This window comes from Panthera onca, chromosome B4 (assembly GCF_046562875.1).
Source record: "Panthera onca isolate mPanOnc1 chromosome B4, mPanOnc1 haplotype 2, whole genome shotgun sequence".
NCBI classification, from domain to species: Eukaryota; Metazoa; Chordata; class Mammalia; order Carnivora; family Felidae; genus Panthera; species Panthera onca.
Genome location: NC_138345.1, coordinates 6,558,628 through 6,582,716, shown reverse-complemented (window position 1 = coordinate 6,582,716; position 24,089 = coordinate 6,558,628). Strand labels below are relative to the sequence as shown.

The 24,089-nt window shown below is 49.4% G+C and overlaps 1 protein-coding gene across 5 annotated transcripts in view; it reads left to right on the top strand.

Moving 5' to 3' along the window:
* SFMBT2 (Scm like with four mbt domains 2) overlaps positions 1 to 24,089 on the top strand; it is a 220,159-nt gene that overhangs the window by 2,634 nt on the left and 193,436 nt on the right. For 4 of the 5 annotated variants that reach the window (XM_081796040.1, XM_078450465.2, XM_081796039.1 and 1 more), the window contains exon 2: positions 21,598 to 21,750. In XM_081796040.1, coding sequence (XP_081652166.1) covers positions 21,651 to 21,750 — 100 coding nt within the window. In that variant the 5' untranslated portion in view covers positions 21,598 to 21,650. Of the gene's footprint in view, positions 1 to 75; positions 1,509 to 21,597; positions 21,751 to 24,089 lie in introns of those variants that run through there. The other variant, XM_081796038.1, reaches the window with a different exon arrangement.

Genomic DNA, 24,089 nt, shown 5'->3' with positions numbered 1-24,089 from the left:
AACCGGAGCTCGCTAAGCTAGGGACCAGATCTCCAACAGGGGTCGCCAGTGGCCAGGACGCGGCTGCCGAGCGGAGGTCGCGCGCGAGGGACCCGGGGGGTGGGGGGCTGTGAGGCGGCTGTGCGCGTCCCCGGGGCCTGGCGAGGGCAGGTCCTGGGGACCTTATCTAGGCCAGCGGACCTGATGGTGCATTGGCCACGTGTGCCGAGACGTGTTTAAATCTTGGGGTTAAAAAGATAGTGGTGGCTAGGTCTGCAGTTAGCGCAGTACCGCGGTTTCTGGGCATTTGCAGGGGCCTAGAGGGGGGATCCATAGGGTCAGCTCGTGCTGCCCACTTAGACGGACGCCGCGCTGTCGGAGAGGCCCGTCCCTCGCAGTGCCCCGTGGGTGGGGACCCCGCGGCAGATATTCCCTCCCACCTGGTCGGCGGGGCTGAGAGATCGGCGACACTCGGGCGGAGACTCGTTCGGCCCCCCGGGGCTGAGAGCGCGGCGCGTCCCCGGCCCTTCCAGCGTGCGCTGGCAGCGCGTCCTCCGGGGACAGCTCTCCCGTGGGCTTCGCTGGGGTGGAAACCAGCCTAAAATGGCTCTGTGCTTGTAAACTGCAGTTTCAGCCGGGAACCCCTCCCCTCGTCCTCCTGACGTCGCCGCTGACAAGCGCACAATTCACTCTAACGCCCGAAACCCGCGATTTTGCACCGAGCTGTGCCGTGGACCCCAATACACAACCGATTGATTACAAAGAACATTCCTCAGGATTCTCGCAGGGCCCAAGTTTCCCTTTCTTGGGGGGAAGCAGCGGGAGGAGGGAGGAACCGCGTCGCGCGGCGAGAGCCCGGCCGACCACCGCCCCGGAACCGGGGCCAGGGCTGCGGCTCCGGGCTGGGGCCCTTTCCGCGTAAAAAACCGAGGGAGGTGGCCCCGGGACGCGGCTGGTGGCCGTGCGGAGCGATCGCCACCGCCTGGGGCGCTCGGCCTTGACGGCAACTCTGGTGTCCGAGTGCGGAGACGACGCCGGCAAGCCTGCGAGACCGTTCCCAAACTTCTGGAGACCCGCTTGCAGTTTCGCTTTCGGAATTTTCGGGATCTTTGGGTTTGCAGAGTGGGGTGGGATTCCGGGAAGAGCCCGGCGCCGCGGGCTGGTCGTGCGGATGCTCGCGCCCCCTTCGGCGCAGTAGTCCGACTTCTCACCACCCCGGCGTCCCGTCCTTCGCGCCCCCGGACCCCGCGGGCGCGCTCGAGGGGCCAGGGCTCCCACGCCGCGCGCAGCCCCCGCTCCGGAGAGCTTCCGCCCGGCACGGCGTTCGGTCGGCTCCAGCGGCGCGGCCGCGGCGGCTCCGAGCCCACCGGTGGGAAACCGCTTTCGACCAGGGCAGACCCTGCCTGCATCGGGATCCATCGCCGCTGCCCTCCGCTTTCCGTCGCCCCGCCACCCTCCCACCGAGGCCAGGGGACCCGGGGGGCCGATTGGCGTGTCTGCACCGAGCAAGTGGATCCAGGTTTCACCAGGTCGGAGAAAACGCAAAAACAGGCTTAAATTCGGCCCCAGATGCTGGGGAGGCAAGTGGGGGTGGGGAGGGCGATTGAGCGGGTACGGAGGGGGGAGGGGAGAGGCCTTGGTGGCCAGAGGAATTGTTGCCAGGCTCTCCTTTGAGGTAGGAGATCTGCTACTTTCTCCCTAGCACGCCTTAAACTGGCACACCCCGTGCTTCCTCCCTTCCATAAATAAATGTTGTCTCCAGTCCTTATCCTCGCTCTGCGCTGGGATCAAGCCTGCCTGAGAGGGTACACCCATGTACCCCAGAAACCCTCCACTCCCCTATCAAAGTTCTTACTGTGCCAAGGACCCATTCCCCTGGCCGTGTAAACCACTGCCCGGTGGCTGGGTGGTTCAGCAGCCCCTCCCCTGGAGAAGAGTGCCCCCCACCCCCTGCTGTTCTGATGTGCGGTCTTCTAGAAGTGCCAGCCTAGACCTTCAGGGTTGAGAACTGACTGTTTCCCATTTGGGTACGGGCACTTGAGTCTCAAACAGGCCATCCTGCTGGGACCTGAATTTCACTAATGATGGGAGTAATTGATGTGTGAGAGCTTTTCAACTCATATTTTTGTTTTTTTTGTTTTTTTTGGCAAAAATCATGGACTTTTTTTTTTTAAATCCTGCTCTAGCTAGGTATAAATGCCTTGATTCATGATTCTTGCTTTAATAAAAGCAAAAAAAAAAAAAAAAAAAAAATCCAACCCACCAGAATAGGTTCTTGAAGAAAGGGGAGAGCCTTGGTGAGAGGCTTGGGAGAGGATTGGCCTCTCTAGTCCCTTTTTATCCTAAGACCTTCCTTTGCTGTCCTGGGAGTGTTGAATGTTTATCAAATCCCATTTCTGCCTGTTCTAGCTGAGGAGGCATTTTTCACCTTCCTTTACAGCCAGTGCCCACAAAGGGCTTGCCAAATCTGAGAAGTGCTGAGTGATGGCAACATTGCTCTGAACAGTAAGTGAATGAGGGTTCCCCTTCATTGGTACGGGCTGCTTTTGGAGTTTAAGAAGCCCGTGCAGGGGAAGCGCGGGGCTCTCCCGGGTCTGTACTTCTGCCTAAAAGTTTTTGTCGGGATATGGAAGTAAAAGGTCCCCTCCTCCTCTTTCTTCTTATTAGTGATTTGAACAAAAATGGTCTACTTTGGGATTTGAATTACTTCCAGTTCTATTATTCTAGGTTTGGACATTTCTCTGTTAGAATGTCACTATTTGGAACTTTTGGAGTTCACTTAACAGTAGAGTGGTCATAAGAACTTGTGAAAGGTCCCGGTTTCCAAACGAAATTAACATGTGTAATTCAAGACTCATTTTGTGTTTATTTGTTTTGTTTTAGCCGTTCTTGTCTATATTGCCCCGATAACAACTTGTTGTCCCCATTCTACAATTAGGAAAAAAAATTAGGGAAGTTATACTTGTCATAACAAACCAAGCTGTGCATTCATTGGTGACCCAGGATCTAACCGCCTGATTGCGTTGAGGAGAACACAGAACCAGGAGGCCGGGATCTATTTCAGAGATGTTTCTGCCTAGCTGTGTGACCTTGGACCACTTACTGTATTTTTCTGAGCCTCATCTTCCTTGTTGATGAAATAAGTGCTTTGGACTTGCGTTTCACTCAGAGATCTCCATGCTTCTGTTTGGGGGGGAAATTGGTGATTCAGCACATCTCTGTAGGCATGCCCAAGCGATTCATCTTTCAGACCCATGTCCGCGAAGTATGGTGAAAACGTTACCCTGGCCTTGGTGACGGTGGCTCCAGAAGAGGTCTGCGGAGGTAGTTGGGTTGTAGTTCACTGTTCAGGGTTAAAGTGCTGTCACTGTTGAGTGACACAGGCTCCACGTGGGGGCACGTCTCATTCATGCCCTGGAAAAGGTGTGGTGTAGAGATCGAGGAACACGCCAGTGCGGCCTTTGCATATGATCCCTATGATAGCATGGGCTGGGCTGGGTCATCGTGGTTTTGAATAGAAGTCACAAAGAAGTACCTGGTTCGAGTATGTTTCAGTAATTCCTCGGACTATGAGGGGCCGTCTCACATAGCCCTCCGTACCCCGCCATTGCAGACAGAGTGAGTACAGGGACCTCATCCAGTAGTCTTTATAGCGTGGGTGGGTGACGGCAGCCTGCTGGTAGCCTAGTGAGTGGAGGAACCCAATCCGATGCTGCGTTTTCCATCCCTGCTCTTTACGTTGGGCCACTAGGCAGTACGATTAGCCCTGAACAACGTGGGGGTTAGGGGCAACGACTCCCCCCAGTCCCAGTTGAAAAGCCTTGGGTAACTGGACGCCTCAAAAACTTAAGTACTAAAAGCCTGCCGTTGACCAGAAGAAGCCTTACCAGTAACATGAACGGTTGATGAATATGTATTTTCTATCTGTGTTATACACTGTATTAAAAGAAAACAGTTATTAAGAAAATCATAAGGCAGAGAAGATACATTAAAAATTTTTTTTGATGCTTATTTATTTTTGAAGGAGAGAGAGACAGAGCGTGAGCGTGGGAGGGGAGCAGAGAGAGAGGGAGACAAAGAATCCAAAGCAAGCTCCAGGCTCTGAGTTGTCAGCACAGACTCCAGTGCGGGGCTCAAACCCGTAAACCACGGGATCATGACGTGAGCCGAAGTGGGAGGCTTAACCGACTCAGCCACCCAGGTGCCCCAGAGGAAATACATTTAGAGTGGTATGTCTTATAAAAAAAAAATAATCTGCGTGTCAGTGGACCTACAGCTCAAACCTGTGCTGTTCAAGAGTCAACTGTACTTCCTCTCTGGGCGCCTGAGTGGCTCAGTCGCTTGAGCCTCTGACTTTGGCCTCCGGTTATGAGCCCAAGGTTCGCGGGTTCAAGCCTCACGTCGGGCTTTGCGCTCACAGCTCGGAGCCTGCTTTAGATTGTCTGTCTCCCTTTCTCTTTGGCCCTCCTCTGCTTGGGCTCTCTCCCTTTCTTTCAAAGATAAATAAACACACGTACAAAAAAAGAAATGAAAACTCTGGTCTTAGCTACAGTATTTAAGAGTCAACTGTATTTCCTCTCTTTGTAAAACCAGAAGTGTCATGGACAACTCAGAAGACAAATGATCTTATTGGCTAAAGCAAACATTGGCTGAAGTTAGTGTAAACAAGACAGGACTGTATATTATAAATAAGGGAAGGTATTCAATTTAGAACTTGCATAACAAGGATATAAAGTTACCAAATAAAATTCTTTTTTTTAATGTTTTGTTTTATTTTTGAGAGGGAGGGAGGGAGGGAGAGAGAGAGAGAGAACGAGTAGAAGAGGGGCAGAGAGAGAGAGGGAGACACAGAATTCAAAGCAGGCTCCAGGCTCTGAGCTGTCAGCACAGAGCCTGATGAGGGGCTCGAACCCATGAACCGTGAGATCATGACCTGAGCCAAAGTTGGAAGCTTAACCTACTGAGCCACCCAGGTGCCCCCAAATGAAATTCTTTAAAAGAATTTTTTTTTTTTTAATTTTAGAGTTTGGGGGACAGGGGAAGAGGGACAGAGAGAGAGAGGGAGAAAGAGGGAGAATCCCAAGCAGACTCCGAGCCGTCATTGCAGAGCCTGACATGTGGCTCGATCCCATGACCCTGGGATCATGACATGAGACAAAATCAAGAGTTGGACACAACCCATTGAGCCACCCAAGTGGCCCTCAAATAAAATTCTTAAGGATCGGTTTTGCATGATCATTTCAGTGGTATTCTGATTAAAAGATGCTAGCATCACACTCCCCATCTGGTTAGCACCCTAGTGAATTTTATCTATTTTATTTTATTTTTTACTGTTTATTTTTGGGGGGGGGGAGGGGCAGAGAGAGGGAGACACAGAATCCGAAACAGGCTCGAGGCTCTGAGCCGTCAGCACAGAGCCCGACTCGGGGCTTGAACTCAAGCGTTGAGATCGTGACCTGGGCCAAAGTCAGATGCTTAACACACTGAGCCACCCAGGCGCCCCTAGTGTGAATTTCAGAACGTGATTATATTTCACCATATACTGATAGTTAGGGCCCCTTGTGTTTTGACAAGGTGACATTCACTAATCAAAAAGTTTTACTTTCTGTCACGTAGGTTTCCATTCTTGTGATAAGATAGATGTCTTTGACACTGAACAAGTGAAGAATCCATTGTGCTTTTCTGTTTCATTCTTTTTGATTTTCTTAAAAACAAAAATGACACATTTCGGTAGATATGGCGCTTGTTAAAGCATAGGGTGAATTCTGTAGGGCAAATAATGTTAGCAGCTGTGACTGGACAAGACCCGTTTGGAGCTGGTGGGACTGGGAGAGGTGGAAGAGATTTTTATCCTGGGATTTTTGTTTTTTCCCCCTGAAGTTTTATTGGCTGAGAAAAAAAAAAAAAATCATCTTTTTTCTTATTAGTAAAAAAAATTTGTGTTTAAAGTAATCTCTGCATCCGGCCGGGGACTCATACTCATGACCCTGACTGACATCAAGGGTCACATGTTCTCCACCAACTGAGTCAGCCAGGTGCCCTGAAAAAAATAATCTTTTTTTTTTTTTAATTTTTTTTTTTTTACATTTATTTATTTTTGAGAGAGACAGAGCACAAGTGGGGGACGGGCAGAGAGAAAATGAGACACAGAGTCCGAAGCAAGCTTCAGATCGCACAGAGCCTGACGCGGGGCTCGAACTCACGAACCGAGAGATCATGACCTGAGCCGAAGTCGGACGCCCAACCGACTGAGCCACCCAGGCGCCCCTGAAAAAAATGATCTTAAAAAAAATTATTAAGGTGTACCTTGTCTACTTTCTCCTAAATTCGGCAAGTTTTTTTTTTTTTTTCCATTCCATTTCAGTTAAAAGTGAAGTATGAATCCCGCATCACTATAAGGTATAATACAAGAGTCTGAAATGCCGAGTGCAAGTTCTCACAAAGTGTCATTTTAAGTATAATTTCAGTAGGTGCTCGTTTAAAAACCGGACATGTGGATCTGTAGGTCCAGGGACTAATGACGGAAGGATGGAGGAATTAATAAGATTTGGAATTAGCAGTTTATTCCAGATAATGTTGAAAATAAAAGTACTTGCCTTTGTAAGCCTGAACTGTTTTCCGGCCACTGTGCTTCTCAGTTTTGTGTTTCTATTTCATCTAGGTTATGGAAATATCACCCCACTTTACAGATGAGACTGAGGCTTTAGGGAGCTTGAGTAACTTGCTAGCAAGGTGGAGTGAGAGAGACTGAGCAACTGAATCCTGGTATTACGTTGTCTTGAAACTGAAATTACTGTACGTGACACGCTGTGCCTAGCACTTTAAATGCTTTAGGCTTCTTAATCTTTATAGGGGAGTGCTCTTATCTTTATTTTACTGATACGGAGATGGAGTCTTTGGAAAGGTTATACAGGATCCTATAAATAGGTTTTTTTTTTTTTTTTTTTTTTTTTTAATATGCTTGATTTGAAATGCAGTGAAGACTAGAGCATTTCTGTTTGCATTTATTTTGGATCGTCGTGAAAGAGGAAAGCCTTTAAACGAAGCTGAATCCCCGTCTTTAAAAAGGAGAAGTGAAACTACTCAGTGTTTCTGGGTTGGGATAGCGTTCGGCTCCCTGACATGTCAGTCAGCCACTAAAAGTTTGGGAAGGTGCTGCACTTCCGAAATTTCGGCTTAATTCAAAAAATAATTGGCTTTCATATCCACCGGTTTGCTTTTTTTCTCTCCTTTCTGAAAGACCTTCCCGCTCTAACGTAAGCGAGAATGAATTGGAAGCCGGGGAAGAGAGCTAGAATTTTCCTCTCTAAGTAGTGCTGGCCACCAGTGAGCATCGTCTTCTGCATGCACCTTAGCATTTTGGTCTTTTAGGACGTTCCTGTTTTCTGCCACAGAACGCTGAATTCAGAGCGGCTCTTTGTGTGAGGCCTGGGAAGCACTGTGCTCACTCTGGCCAGGTCGGCTGATGTGCACGTCACGCGGTGAGCTTGACGTCAGGCTTGAAGCTGGCCGTCAAAGCTTCTTTACTGTTTACCAGTAGAAACTAATTTCGCTTCCTCTAAAAGCTCAGGAGAAAAAGTCAAGTTTTGCACCAAATCAAAGTAGCAGGATTTTAATGGAAATTGGCTCTTGGCATGTATGTATATGTATATATAGTTTTTAGGAAGTGCACTAAATGTAGGTAGCCTACAGTCTGATGGGTACAGTGAACCAGTCTAGGGAATTCAGAACCCTTGATCTGGCTCAGAGTTTTTTGTGTGTGACCTTGGCTAAGTCACTTTCCTTTAATCCTCCATTTTGGATGGCAGATAGAATTTTCTTGCTAGGTACAGCCGGCTTTAAAAGGTAAAGGCCGGGGCTCCTGGGTGGCTCAGTGGGTTAAGCGTCCAACTTCGGCTCAAGTCATGATCTCGCGGTCTGTGGGTTCGAGCCCTGCGTCAGGCTCTGTGCTGACAGCTCGGAGCCTGGAGCCTGCTTCCGATTCTGTGTCTCCCTCTTTCTCTGCCCTTCCCCCGCTCCCTCTGTCTCTGTCTCTCTCAGAAATAAGTAAACATTTAAAAAATTTTTTTTTAATTTAGGAGTTAATTACGAAAATGTTTATGGTTCTGTTACACTTTTAAATATTTAAGTACTGGGGGCACCTGGGCGGCTCAGTGGGTTGAGCATCCAACTTCGGCTCAGGTCATGATCTCACAGTTCGTGGGTTCTCACCCCGCGTCGGGCTCTGTCCCAACAGCTCAGAGCCTGGAGCCTGCCTCAGGTTCTGTGTCTCCCTCTCTCTCTGCCCCTCCCCTGCTCGTGCTCTATCTCTCTCTGTCTCTCAAAAATAAAATAAACTTAAAAAAAAAAAGGTAAAGGCCATGTGGGGCGCCTGGCTGGCTCAGTCAGAAGAGAATGCAACTCTTTTATTTTTTATTATTTTTTTAATGTCTATTTATTTTTGAGAGAGAGAGAAAGACAGAGAGAGAGAGAGAGACAGAGCGCAACTGGGGTGGGGCAGAGAGAGAGGGAGACAGAGAATCCGAAGAGCATGCGACTCCTGATTCCGGGGCTGTGAGTTCAAGTCCCGTGTAGGGTGTAGAGATTACTTAAATAAGCAAAACTTAAAAAAACAAGTAAAAGCCACGTTTACTTTTACGGTTTTGTGACAAATGCCCTATCTTTTTGTTAGAGAAGACAACACGTCTCTGACTCTTTCCTAAGGTGCATATGCATAGCTCACCCTTGCAAAGGACGGGTTGGCCCTTGTAGCCATCGTTCTGTTCTCACCTCCACGTTGGAAAGGATGCTTCCCTTTGGGTGGGTTAGAAAAAAACAAACACTATTCAGTAGAGGTCATCTTGAGTATCCAGTCATAATCGTCTTGGGTGTGTGCTAAGCACAGACGCTCACTGGGCAGCAGGAGAAGAGGGGATCTAGCATTTGATAAGTGGCCAGTGGTGCAGGACGTAGGTTAGAGATTCCCTAAGAGACTGTTCCAAACAGGCTTCCGTGGGGGCTCTTTCTGAAGGAGATACGCCGCTCTCTGGCCCTGTGGAGACCTTGCAGAAACGCTGCATAAGACGAGTGGGGATAAGGGACAGAAAAAGTCGAGGGGGTTGGAGGACCCAGCACGCCACCAACATTTCGCTTGGATCAGTGTGGGGTTTGCCCTCACTCCTGCCGGGGGGAGACCGGATTTGCCTTTCGAAGGGTGGAGAAGTGGGAAAGAGGGAAGGAGGAGCCTGAGGATGGAGGCCCCTGGGGAGGAGGATGAGGGTTTGGAGGTAGGTAGCCCGTACAGTCTGAACGGGAGGACAGACGTCATCAGCGTGACAGGAGGCCCTGAGTGCAAGCATGTGCTTTTCCAGGCAGCCCGCTTGTTTATGCATTAATATCCTTCTTGATCCCACCTCACGAAGTTAGACTTCCTCTGCTTTCATCACACTTACTCTTTGATTTGCACACGGACGAACACCAGATGTGAAATCGCCACTCTAGCCTCTGGCTGAGTGTTGATCGCTGGAGGTGGGTCCTGTTTTGCTCACCCCGATTTGCCACGATTGGCACGGACGTGTCGACCCGTGGTCACTCAGTGCTGCACTGTCATCCCACACGTTTGTCTTTATTCCTGTCACTTGTACTTGTCAGCCTTCATTTGCCATGTGGTCTAGTTTAGACGGGGCTTTGAAAGTCCGGGGCGCCGGGGGGGCTCAGTCGGCGAAGCGGCCGACTTCGGCTCAGGTCATGATCTCACGGCTCGTGAGTTCGAGCCCCGCGTCAGGCTCTGTGCTGACGGCTCGGAGCCGGGAGCCTGCTTCGGATTCTCTGTCTCCCTCTCTGTCTCTCTGCCCCTCCCCATCTCGTGCTGTCTCTGTCTCTCTCAAAAATAAACAAACATTAAAAAAACCCCCTTGAACTAAGTATGCTTTTCTCTTCCCGGCTAGCTGCAGAACACAGGACACCTTTCCCGTTCATCCCTGTGTTGCTACGAACTTCAGTGCTTCTTGGCAGTTTATCAGGTTAAGTCTCTGAGTAGCCAGTTGGGCATTTAGGTCCTGACTCCTCTCTTTTCATGAAAGCTTTTGGGATCCAGCTCAGACCATGGGTGTAGTGTTTCCTTTTTGGAGTCTCTGTTCCCTTGAAGGGGATGCTGTATTATTTTCTCCCCCCATGTACTCTTAGTTTTAATAGGGAAGGTGGGTGAAGGCCCAGATTGCCTGAAATGTTCGCCTGGGAGAGGACACTTTTTGGAATTGTCCCTGCGTTTTGCAGATGAGGACAGGGTTGCTGGCTGTGTTTTGAAGGCCAGGCATACACTCGGGTGCATCACGGTGTAAAGCCCAGGTCTCCTGCGATCCCTGCAGGGTTCGTTACATTTCCCATGTTGTGTCCTAATCAAGGTAAATTAGGGTGTTTTTACTGGCTTTGCATAATGATATTCCTCCACTGGAGGAAACCTCCTTCATGCATTTAGATGATGTGATTTATAAAATTTGATTTATGCCCAATTTTATGGTTATATCCATGGCTTCAGGTAAACACCTGAAATGCTCTTTAGTTGCTTTGTGTATCCCCAGGGAGCTTGCACAGCTCTCCAGGCTGCCTTCCAGGAGGTGCTTCTCTACACGCTTACAAGTGTGCGGTATCTCTCAAGCATCGTTGCCATACATCTGTGCGGCTTGGAGTAATGAATACATAAAACCCCCTCAGAAGATTAGGCACTGATTATTAGACATTATCTATGCATGTCTAGCCGACACAAGGATCCCTTGTCAGAGTTCTTTACTTTTTGAGTTCTTAAGGATCATGCGTACAACGCATGGGCTAATTTACCGAAAATGCCTTCTACGCGTGGATGTATGCCGTGAGATACAAATCTCCTGTAAAGTAGGAGGCTGCTCGGCTTTGTTAGAAACTCGGGTTGATGCTCTCATTCGTTCCAGTCTTCGCAGGTGACAGGGAAACCCCAGGGTTTGTTGAAGAGGTCGGGGCTGAGTGGGATGATGTCTGTGCTCGTTCTAAGACGCCTGCTTTTTCAGGAAGGCCTCTACCAGGCTCTTCTGTGTGAAGTATTTGGTGTCAGTCGTATGCCAACCCCAGGACGGTGTTGCACCTTCGTGGCGTGGAGGCAGATTTGTGGTGCACAAAACCCTTCGTCGCTACCTTGATGCAAAGACGTGTTGTTGCATCGTGGATTCTGTTGCGTATTTCGAGGCCTCGTCCTTCTTTATGGTAAATTAGTGGCTAACGCTACTGAAATAATTTGTAGGTAAACAGTAAGTGAACCCCTGAGATGGTGCACGGCTCGTGTGCCCTTTCGTTGGGTTTTCTCCTCTCTTGAGCAGGTAGCCCAGAAGGCTGCTGCGTTTCTGCGTTGCCCCAGCCCGTTTGTAACCCCAGATTGCGTTAGCTCTTCTGCCCTCGAGTGACGCGTGCCGTTGGATTGGGAGGTTCAGAGGTGACGGTCACAACCGTGGCTTAGAAGACACGGGATGTTACTGTGGGAACCGTTGGCTGCCGTCAGCCCTGGAATTTCTTATGGAAATATTTGGAAAGATCTTAAGCTCAGGTGAGTTATCCTGAGCTCATCTGCAGATTCCCGGAGCGTGAAATGAGGCCGTTTTCTGCTGTGATTTCGCCGTGCTAGATATGCACGGGCAGCTAGCGTGGGTCTGGAATTTCGTAGGCTTTGAGTTTAGACCTTCACGTGTTCTTTCCTATCGGGCGGAGGTTCTCTTTTTTGAGTCACGAGACGAGAACAAGCAACCGCAAACCTTTTCCCATTTCAGCGTAGCAAGCTTGACATTCTGAGTCTGCCAGCTGGGGACACCGCGAGTTTCTTGAACTCTACTCCAGGGCGGGTCGGTTCGAAAGGTCTGTGGATAAGCGGGTAACTTGAAAAGAAACGCACCATTTCTTTTATTAACACGATGCGGTTCTCGAAAGCGAGCCCGTGGGAGCAGCGAGCCTTTGGACCCTGCCCGTGGGCGAAGGAGACGCGAAGGGTGGTGGATGCTAAGGCAGCCCCGTGACGCCAGAGAACAGCTTTACGTTTTCACCTGCATTTGGATAATTATGGTTTCCATCGGGGCACGGCGAGAGTGTGACACCGATCGTGTCTAAGAAAACAAAATCAAGACGAACAACAGGTGTATGGGTCGGTCGTGGGCGAGGAAGGGAGGACAGGGATTGACGGGCTCTCATCGGCGGAAATCTAAAGCTGGGGCCGGACGCCTCTGTGACTTCGGATTTAGGAGGCTGAGCTTTCCTGGAGCCCACACCTGCCTCCTCGCAGGGAAGGGAGACAGCGGGTGTGGGAGGCTCCGTTGCCCAGCAGCGACAGCAGGCAGAGAGCCCAGCCCCGCCGTAGCGGAATACGGGAGACTCGTTCCAGTGTGTCGGCCAACCTGCGAGCGGAGACGCGGGGGTTCCCTCCGGGAACGACCCCCGCAGGCCTCCAGACGGGTTCCCGGGTCCCACCCTCACCTGCGCCCAGAGGCGCCAGCCAGCCCCTCCGGTTTGCCTCTTGAACGGGAGGAACCCCGAAGTGTCACGTCCCTTCTGAGCAAGGCGCCTAACAGGCAAGTGCAGAGACCAGGAACCAACGGAGAGAAAAAGAACTTCTCTCACGGAGGCGAGAAGAGAGGTCTTTAAAGAAAGATCATTGATCAGCACAGGGATGGAATAGAGGCAACAGAACCGGGACAGGATGGGAATGGGGAGGATTACGAAGATTTAAAAGGAGTCTGTTTATCTATGTTTTTCATGTTTATTTATTGGAGACCGAGGGTGCGTGGGTCAGGGGACAGGGGATCTGAAGCAGGCTCTGTGCTGACGGCAGACAGCCCGAGGTGGGGCTCGAACTCACGAGCCCGTATGATCGTGGCCCGAGCTGAAGTCAGAATCTCAGCCGACTGAGCCACCCAGGCGCCCCTCAAAAGACCATTCTGAAATGAAACTGTGAAGCTCCACAGAACAGCAGGAAGAAGTAGCTGATGGTAGATTCTAGTTGGGGTGGTACATTAGAAGAACATAAAAGATGGGGTGCCTGGGGGGCTCAGTCGGTTGAGCGTCCAACTTCGGCTCAGGTCATGATCTCGCGGTTTGTGGGTTCGAGCCCCGCGTCAGGCTCTGTGCTGACAGCTCGGAGCCTGGAGCTGCTTTGGATTCTGTGTCTCCCTCTCTCTCTGCCCCTCCCCCGCTCGCAGTCTGTCTGTCTGTCTCTCTCTCTCTAAAACAAATATTAAAAATAATAAAAAAGGAAAGAGAGCATAAAAGAGAAAATTGAGATCGAGGAGGTCCGACGTTTGAATGACTTTGAACGAAAGAACAGAAAACAGAGAGGAAGCACTTAGCAGTAATTCAGGAAAATTTCCTAGCACCGAAATACATGAACTTCAAAGTCGAAAGAAGCCCGTGTGCCCCGAAACCACAAGTGGATTGCCATAGACACGCCACTGTGAAATCTCAGAACCTCAGAAGCCCCGGCAACTGGGCTGCTGCCCGACTTCTCCCCTGGAAGCTTCAGGATGTGGAAGGAAGCCCTCAAAACTCTGAGAGAGGATGCTTTTCCAGCTTGGGATTTTTTTTTACCCGCCTACGCTGTTGGTTAAAATGGGAGGGTAGGTAAGGACATTTTCAACCACGCAAGACCTCAATGTTTCCCACCTAAATCCTTTCCTAGGAACGTGGTGGGGAACGTGCCTCATCCCAAGAGAGAAAACCGATAACGGGGAAGGTGTGGGACCCAGAAGGCAGGATGTGCTACAAAAGAGACAGAGGCCAGGTCTCAGGATGGCACCTGCCAGCCCGGCAGAGAAGGCAGTCTGGATCGGGGCAGAGCAGAGGCAGAGCTGTCTGAGGAAGGGGAGGCATCCTAAGGTGCTGTGGGGTCGGCTGGGGCATCTGCTTAGAGCCTTGCTGCTCTGAATCACGCCTGTCAGGAGGGGAAGGGCAGGCGGGAGGGAGGGAGAGCGGGCTGAGTGCCAGCGCCTTACCCGATAATGACGGAAACTGAGACGTGAATAAGCGAGGTGTTATCAGAGGCTCGGAGATGAACACCAAAGCGGTCACCCGAGGGATTTGAGGGACAAGGGCGTTGCTAGGAATGAGGGACACCATGGGAAGAGTCCCTGGAGCTTGCATGATCCATTCCGCTCTTGCTATTTGAGAAAAGAGACCTGGGAAAAAAGGTGTGTCCAGATACATAGGTCCGTTAGGAGAATGGCTCCCCTAGGAAGAGTCAACGGGATGAGTTCTTCACAAAATCGTCACTCTTGCTACACTTTTATGGAGAACAGCCTGGCCTGACTTAGGCAGAGGGTGTAGCAAAGCTTGACTTTGTAAAATGAATTTGAGGTAACTGGAATTCTTTAAGGAACACTACTTATAATGCAAGACGATTTCCTCTTCTTCTTCTTCCTTTTCCTCTTCTTTTTTTCTTAAATAGGCTCCACGTCCGGTGTGGGGCTTGAACTCATGACGCTGAGATCAAGAGTGGGTGCTCTAGGGGCGCCTGGGTGGCTCAGTCGGTTGAGCGTGCGACTTCAGCTCAGGTCATGATCTCACGGCTCGTGAGTTCGAGCCCCACGTCGCGCTCTGTGCTGACAGCTGGGAGCCTGGAGCCTCCTTCCGATTCTGTGTCTCCCCCTCTCTCTGTCCTTCCCCTGCTCACGCTCTCTCTCTCTCTCTCTCTCTCTCTCTCAAAAATAAATACACATTAAAACAATTTTTAAAAATTATATGAAATACCATCAAAATTGAAATGTGGAAGGATATGAACAGTGTTTTCACCTGAGGACCGTATGTTGCAATGGCATGATGCTGTTGGTTGATGTCATATTGAAAAAGGGGAAAGAAAACACCCCTGATGGACCCGGAGGAGGTTGCGTTCAGATATATTCCGTTTTGTTTCTGAAGTGATTATTTTTTTTTCAAAGTTCATTTAATTTTTTTGGGAATCTCTGTGCCCAACAGGGGGCTCAAACTCACGACCCAAGATCAAGAGTCGCACGCTCGAATTCCTGAGGCTGCCAGACGCCCCATCTCCGATTCATTCTGTCGTCACTGCGAGGCTCTCTGTAAGCGAAGAAGGGGGCCTGGCAGGCTGGATGGTGTTTTAGCAGCGTGGATCATGAGGCTTAGATGTGTTCTTGAGTTTGGCCCCTGATCTAACTTCTGGGATTCTGTGCGAAGGAAGGCTCAGAGACGCAGTAGGGTTTAGGGCCCAGGATGATTAGCACAGCGCCGTTGATGATGGGGAAAAATAAAAAACAGCTTAACGGTCAGTAGGAGGGGAATGGTAACTCGATTGTTACAGTAAAGACTGTACAACCATTTCAAGTCATGTTTTCAAAGAAGTTTAATGACGTGGGGACATATGCTTTCTGCGGAATGGTAAACGAAACGTGAGTTTCTAAATTCTGCCTGCACTCAAACGCCACAGAGAAGCCGTCAGGAGGGGATACTATACACCCAAAAATGGTTGTGCCTGGGTGTTAGAATTACGAGTGATTCTAATTTGTTCCTTTATAATTTTATTTTCCTAGATTTCTGCAGAGTGTGCGTGTACCATTTGTGGGAAGGAAAAAGTAAACGTTGTTGGAAAAGGGCAAATGGGACGTGTCATTCGCCAAAATAAATACGTTTTGTAGTCGCCTGGGTAAAAAAGGCTTGTTACCTGTCTTTGTAAAGTAAGGTTTAAATCTGCCACTCATCCAGGTGGCTTTCTTTTTGATATTTATAATGTTACCCTTGAGTTCTATTTGAAGTGATGGATTCGGTGCGTTTAAATCGATGTCTTATTTGACAGTCCTCGGTGACCTTTTGATAGTGGCTGGTCGGGAGAATGCATGGAGCTAAATCCCCACGAAGTCATAAAAAACTTTAGCAAACTTTTCCCCCTTTAATAAGTATCAGATAAGCCATTGATACTTGACTCATGTGTTAACAGCCAGTTTTGTGGACTTTTTTCCTCTTCCCTTCCCAGAAACACTTTATGTCTGACCACCTTTTTGAGTTGGAATGATTTCCCTGAATGTATAGATGAAAGAAAACAGGAAGTGATTTTAGTGCGATGCACATAACTTAGCTTATTAGATCGCTTCTTCTTTGAAATTAGATCGATACAAAAATGCAGCACATTCTATACAAACCTGCTACATCACAGCGTTTGTTATAAAGTATCTGTGCAGGCTCCTGGGGAAGCTGTTAAGTCTCTTTGTGAAATTCCCTAGGTTTTAAAATTCCTGTGTTCTCTTTTAACTAGCTTGCTGGCGTTAAATTAAAACGTTTTTAAGACAGGGGCGCCAGGGTGGCTCAGTCGGTTGACCATCCTACTTCGGCTCAGGTCATAATCTCGCAGCTCGTGAGTTCGAGCCCCGTGTCGTTAGTTCGAGCCCCGTGTCGGGCTCTGTGCTGACAGCTGGGAGCCTGGAACCTGCTTTGGATTCTGTGTCTCCCTCTCTCTTTGCTCCTCCCCTGCTGGCATTCCCTCCCTCCCTCTTTCTCTCTCTCTTAAAAATAAATAAAACTAAAAAAAAAACAAAAAAAAACAAAAAACTTTTTTAAGGCAGCCAAGAATTGATGGGTATATAGGACATGCTCCAAATTCAGGTGTAGTCAACTTTGGCCTGTCTGTGCTGTGGGCTAGCTGTACTCTGTAAGACGACAGCCAATAGGACTTATAAATTAATTAAAATTAAAATTGAGATCCACGTGTGGCTGGTGGTTACTGTGTTGGACCATGCAAGGTATGGAAAATTCTATTGGATCTTGCTGGTGTCTGCAACTAATTCAAATTAGGTAAAAGCCCCTAATAAATTCCTGGTTAGCTTTAGGATAGTACTAGTGAGTGTCCTTCCCTGCCCATCTTCGTCCTAACAAGACTTTGCTTGCCTTATGCTAAAATTAGTTAACCTTCTCTGAATACTCTCCAAATGATTGGAGGAGGCAGAAAAGAATTTACAGGGGGAGGATGCTGATTATACTAAATTTCTTTCAGGTAAACGGGTAATATGAATGCAGCAAATAAACCATTACCACTTAAAATAAAAAGCCTTGATAGATTCATAGAACTTTAGATTTGAAGTTCAATTAATTAATTTTGGGGAGAGAAGGAGTGAATTCCCTGGAATGAAATCCTCACATGTGTAGGGGAGGGGCAGAGAGAGGGGAGACAGAATCCCAAGCAGGCTCTACTCTGTCAGCACAGAGCCCGACTTGGGGCTCGATCTCATGAACCACGAGATCACAACCTGAGCTGATAATCCAGAGTTGGACGCTTAACCGACGGAGTCACCCAGGCACCCCAGAACTTTAGGTTTCAAAGGGCCATTGATTTAATCTAATTATGCCTTCATGAGAAGTTTGAGGAACAGAGAGGTTAAGTAATTTGCTTAGGTCACACAGCTCGATAGTGACCTTATTCCTCTCCAAGTTCACTGTTCTTATCACTGAGCCAAGACAACTTTCGTGAGATGCTCCCGTTACTATAATTCTGTCGTTCAACAACTTTAGAGACAAGAAGAGCCAGTTATGATAGGATTAATAGCTTTGCACTGGATCACAGGTGTATTATAAAAACAGGAAGTTACCCTTTAAAAACCCGGTTTTCTCAGCCTTCTTTTCACGTCTAAAAAAAAAAAAAAAGTTCTTTCATTAATAGAAAGTTTTACCTTTGGTCTTGAAGTTATATGTATTTTAAGATCAGAATGAAATACACTTCCTTTTAAAAATAGCCTTTTGGGGGGGTTCGGGTGTTGTAGTCAGGAAAAGGATTTGCTTTTCACAATCCTGTTTTCATTTGGCAGATCTTCTGGGCCAGCTGTCACCACTAAGATTTGCTCCCCCGACAGACTCCACTGGAAGTAAATTTCTGTGAAATGGTCTGTCATTCTCATAGTCAGCGTATTTTCCCCCCTAATTTTTATTTCCACGGGCACTGCCTAGGTCCCATTAGTTGTGGAGGACTGGCTGTGGCAAATGAAGTGATTTCTTCTAAGAACCTGCCTTCCAGCTGTGACAAGATTGTGTTTTGTTAATGTTGGGGCTTCCTGGGCTGCATCTGTCAGATACACCCTGAGCTTCCTTCCTTCTCTTCTCCCTTGCTTAGTTCAGACCTGCGCCCGCGTTGTTTTTTTTTCAGTCCTGTCCCTGTCTGTCCGTCTGCCTGGCATCCAGCTGCCAGAGCGACTTTCCTGGAACAGATCTGATCTTTTCACCCCCTGGAATGAAATCCTGACCACAGAGTGGAGCGCAGGGGTTCGGGTCCTCGCTCAGGCAGAACCTTCTCCTCTCGCTGGGGTGTGGCCCTGAGTCTGTTCAGGCAGCACCTGCTCAGGTCCTGCCTGACCATCATCTCGGTAATCCCGGCTCCCACGTCTTGCTCGCCTGTGCTTCTCTGCATCCGTGGGGTTTCCTGTCACTTACCAGCTTACCATGGCGGTGCGCTCTGTGCGGGCGGTTTGTGGTACTCTGTTTGCTCCGAGTGTCCCACCCCCGATACCTTCAGGGGCTCATCCTTCTGCCTTCCCAGTTCTTGGTGGTCCCCTGACGGACTCCGGTGGACCGCTGTGAGGGAGGCAGTGTTTTCCAGAGTGTGCCCCATCTGCCCCTCTCTTTGTGCCGTCTGGATGCCCCTGGAGTCAGTGGGCATTGTGTCCCTGTGTAGGTGATCCGGTGGTCTGTAAACTCACACACAAACTTCCATCGTTGCTAGCGGGTGTGTGTTTTAACCCTGTGGGCTCCCTGCTTGTGTTCTTGAAGTGGGGGTGTGTTGGCAGTTGGGCACCCGGTGGGATGGCCGCGCTTGCTTGTTGACGTCATCGTTGGCAGTTGGGCGCGTGGTGGGATGGCCGCGCTTGCTTGTTGACGTCATCGTTGGCGGTTGGGCACCCGGTGGGATGGCCACGCTTGCTTGTTGACGTCATCGTTGGCGGTTGGGCACCCGGTGGGATGGCCACGCTTGCTTGTTGACGTCGTTGGCGGTTGGGCACCCGGTGGGATGGCCACGCTTGCTTGTTGATGTCGTTGGCACTTGGGCACCTGGTGGGATGGCCGCGCTTGCTTGTTGATGTCGTTGGCACTTGGGCACCTGGTGGGATGGCCGCGCTTGCTTGTTGACGTCATCGTTGGCAGTTGGGCACCCGGTGGGATGGCCACGCTTGCTTGTTGACGTCGTTGGCAGTTGGGCACCCGGTGGGATGGCCACGCTTGCTTGTTGACGTCGTTGGCAGCTGGGCACCCGGTGGGATGGCCGCGCTTGCTTGTTGACGTCATCGTTGGCGGTTGGGCACCCGGTGGGATGGCCACGCTTGCTTGTTGACGTCGTTGGCAGTTGGGCGCGTGGTGGGATGGCCATGCTTGCTTGTTGACGTCATCGTTGGCACTTGGGCACCCGGTGGGATGGCCGCGCTTGCTTGTTGACGTCATCATTGGCGGTTGGGCACCCGGTGGATGGCCGCGCTTGCTTGTTGATGTCGTTGGCAGTTGGGCGCCTGGTGGGATGGCCGCGCTTTCTTTTCAACACCTGAATTTTCTGCAGATTGCACCGGCGATTGCTCCTTCATTCCAGTGACATTAGAGATAGACTGGTGACTACTGCCATCCACTGTAAGATCCAGGCACGAGAGCTTGTGAGTCGCCCTGGTGGCCTCTTCTTCCACTCTCTGGTCTGTTGGGTGCAGCGCGAGGGGGACGAAATACCCAGGACTGTGGCTCCCCATAAATTCGTGAATCTGTGTTGTAATGGCGATTGGGAAAGAACTCTCCTAGGAGAATGCAGTTCTGCCTCTCATCGTGAGGTTATTTTAGCAACCTGATGTCGGTGGGGTAAAATTAGCCAGCCTCAATGTTAAAGTGCTGGCTTTGCCAATGCCCTCCATTTTAAATAATCTTGGCACCCATCTATCTGTTGAACGGATTCCTTTATTTAATCCTTCATTTAAAAAGATTATTTAAAGAAAAACACATCCAGTTTCTACTTAGGTTTAAGCTGTTCCCGTATGCACCCAAGTTTCTTGCACCGTCTGTCTTAGTCTGTGCTGGAGGGCAGGATTAAGACTGCTTTGCCTTGTGTTCTCTGCCCCACACAGCGCTACAGTGAAGGCGTGGTATTTACCTGTCCTTTATGTGATTTGTAAACAAACCAAAGAAACTATTTTGGGTCTGGTACCCCGCCTTTTGACCAGGCTCTCCTGTTTTCCGGGACAGCCCCGGCTTACATTGTATCACTGGTCCTGACGTCTACCCCTCAGACCACGTCCCCTCTTATTTTGCTCCAGAAAATATGATAAGCACCCTTGCTCGCAGAGTGTGGAACGAGTAAGAGATAATCTCCTAGTGGTTTACATTTGCCTGGTAATTTGTCATTTCATTTCCTATTCGTGTCCTTACCTTTGCACTAGCAAGATGCACAGATTGCCACTTGAGACCCAGCCTAGACAGTTTTTAGGTTCCTACTCTACGCTAGGTATTTTCTTTTCTTTCTATTTTGATTGAGAGGTGGCTCTGGAGTCCCCTCCCCTCACAGTGTCTGGTGTAGTATTTTATATAAACAGGTGGATAATACAGCGGGATTAAATTCCAGTACCACGTACCTGGTGCGTTTCCCATCTCCTCCTGTGAGAGCTTTCTGCCTTTTCCCTGCCTTTGCACAGATGGCTGGTACCCTTTCCTGGACCTGTAATTTTGACAAAACCTCAAAATAATGTTCCAGGAAGGTAAACCGAAGAGCACCAAAAGGGATGCGTGTATTTGTGTGTGTGTGTGTGTGTGTGTGTGTGTGTGTGTGTGTGTTTGTGTGTGTGTGCGTGTGGTATCCTCAAAAGGTATTTTACTGTATGGGAGTGACAAAATAGTCTGCTTATAGGTATAGGGGCGCTATCCTTTTCTTCATCCATCCTTGCCCTTTTGCCGATTTGAACTTCCATCTAGCCGTGAGATAAAAGCAGATGCTGAGTGAGTGAAAGATTTAGAAGCCCCATACGGTTGTGTCTAACCGTCAGTGGGGTCGGCGGCCGACCCTGAGGGGTGTCGTGTCTGGCTCTTCCATGGGGTGTAACGGAAATGAGCTCAGTTGTAGCTTCTGCGAGAGGCGCCTGTAGTTCTCCGTTTTCCCACCTGTCGTCGCGGCATGCAAGTAAGTGAAGGTGAGCCGTGCTCTTGGAGGAAAAGTCTAATCGGTCAAAAAGCGCATTTGCGAACGTTGGCACTTTAAGTGGGTTTGGAAGTTCCGTGCTTGGGACACAGCAGACGTCTCGGAGGTTTGCCGTGTCACGGCATCGCGAGAGGGGGGCACAGGGGTGGGTGGCGGACCGTCTTGCCAGCCGTGCCGAGGTAGATTGGGGCTCCCAGCGTAGATGGTGTTGGTGAGAAGTGTGTTCGTCTCAGTGATGATCGTGCCCTACAGAAAATGGTGTGTTTCACTAAGCTGGGACCTGTGTGTGGACTGCGTGTAGACGCGTGCTCCTCAGTTTTTATTTCTGGTATTTTCTATCATCAACATTCCGTTGCAGCCTGCGTGTTATAATGACAGGGCAACAGCGCTGATCAGATACTGTTATTTTTGGAGCCTTTATAAACTGAGGATAATCAAGGGGCTCTGATTTTTTTTCTTCCTTTGTTGGCTGCCCTTAGGTGATCCTTCCTGCAGGATGCGTTAAGAGAAGAGGGACCCTTACTCGTTAGGCATGGAGAGCGGTTTGTCAGTTTCCAACATGCCAGACCCACTGTCTTCGCCCTTGGAGAGACAGCAGAGCTCAGCGAACGGTAATGGAGGGCTCGACTCAGGTAGGAGTTTCTTTTCTGGATCTGTCTGACCCCTTTGATTTAGTGACCCGTGTCTCCCCGAAGATGTTCGGGGAACAGCGGGGCAGACGTTCCTAGGTCTCTCACGTTGCCCGCTGCTAGGATTTGCTGTCCTGTTCGTCAGCCTGCGGCCTCTTGAGAGTTAGCGCGAAATCAGTATTCCCGACGCTGGACAGAGAGGGGCAGGTGACACCGGAGTGACGGATCCCTTCAGAATCTCAGTGGGTAACCCCGTAAATGTCGACGTTACGTTCATGCCATTTCAGACGAGGTAGCGGGCGTTCCCTCCGCTGACTCATTGCACACGGTCTTACGGTGCGCCACGTGCGGGTGGTGGTTTTTGTTCCGGGGGAGGCGGGGCTGGGGGCTCCCGAGTCGACAGTGAAATGCTCCGACTCAGAAGACGCAGCTCACTTTCGCTCAGAACCTCTGGACCGGAACCTGTCACGTGTCGCCACCACTGCAAGGGAGGCGAGAAAGCCATCCTTGTCTCCCACGTGCCCAGAGAGGCAGGAGAGCGGGTCCGCCCCAGCTCTGGGTGTCCCCGCCTTCTCTCCCCTCTCCAGAACCTCAGCACGTCTCTCCGAGGACTCCCTAACGGGAAAGGAACTTAGGTCATGTGAGTGCGTGGTGAGGTCTGACTCCCTTTAAGGAAACTAAAACCAGGAGGACAAAACAGAGGAGACTCATAAATACGGAGAACAAACTGAGGGTTACCGGAGGGGGTTGGGGGAGGGGGGATGGGCTACATGGGTAAGGGGCACCAGGGAATCTACTCCTGAAATCACTGTTGCACTAGATGCTAACTAATTTGGTTGTAAATTTTTAAAAAAATTTTTTTAATGTTTATTTTTGAGACAGAGGGAGACAGAGTGCGAGTGGGGGAGGGGCAGAGAGACAGGGAGACACAATCTGAAACAGGCTCCAGGCTCTGAGCTGTCAGCACAGAACCCGACGTGGGGCTCGAACCCATGAACCGTGAGATCGTGAACTGAGCCGAAGTCGGGCGCTTCACCGACTGGGCCACCCGGGTGCCCCATGGATGTAAATTTTAAAAATTAAAAAAATAAAATTAAAAAAAAAAGGAAACTAAAACCAAAGCACACCAAGCCAGTCTTTGATTGAATTTTAATATTTAATCAGTGAATTTATTAGAAAGCATGTTTTTCTAAATACTTACACAGGAATCCGTTTTAAAAAGACACTAGTGGTTTTTTTATTTTTGTTTTTTTTCAAAGGATTGCTGTATTTGCATTACAGCAGATTAAATAAGGGCAACTCAGCTGTCTGGATCCCGAACGTTTGCTGTGGTGAATTCATGTACAAAATGTTGATCCTGAATTCAGTGGGAGATTTGACCGTTATCCATAAAAGTCACGAAGTTCGTCTCCGTATTTTGATGACCGCAGTCAATGACAGAATTACAGATTGCTTGGTATCATCGAATTGATTACATTACATTTCTCAAGTTGTATCTTTATCTCCAAAAACCTGGAACCCCCCTGAAATTATTGCCTAAATATGTTGAAAGATGTTAGCGTCTCCTTCAGAATCAGCCCAGTCCTCCACCCCCACCCCTTGTGGTTTTTCTGTATGAAAGCCAGAGTGAGGAAACTTCCAGAGGCATAGTTGAGTCCTTGTCCCACAGCGGAAGTATGGAAATTCCTTCCTGAGGAAACTCCATCCTATAGGCTTGATGTTCTTTTTTTTTTTTTTTTTTAATGTTTATTTATTTTTGAGACAGAGAGAGACAGAGCATGAACGGGGGAGGGGCAGAGAGAGGGAGACACAGAATCGGAAGCAGGCTCCAGGCTCCGAGCCATCAGCCCAGAGCCTGACTCGGGGCTCGAACTCACAGACCGCGAGATCGTGACCTGAGCTGAAGTCGGACGCTCAACCGACTGAGCCACCCAGGCGCCCCACACTTGATGTTCTTTAAGTACAAATACGCTTTTTAGAAAAGTCTGTCTTACGTTTCCTGAAAGGGGTTACTTTTCCACTTACGGTTCCCTGGGCTTTCACCGTGACTTCGTTGGACGCACATCTGATGTCTGTTCCCGCGTCATTTCTAAAGGTGTGTTTTCAAACCTGTTTAAAAACCAACCGTGTGTTGGCTTTTCATTTTCTTGTAGCTGCAGTAGATCTCTCTAGCTGAAGTAGATTTTGAAACCCAGCGATAATAATAATATGGTGTCAGGAAAATCATTCGTCCTACGTTTCCTTTGGGGTGATTCCATGAAAGGGAAGCGCGAGATTCATTCTGTCATTGGCCGCGGTGTGCTTGGGCCGAGCCCATCACACGGCACTCACTGCATGGGGGC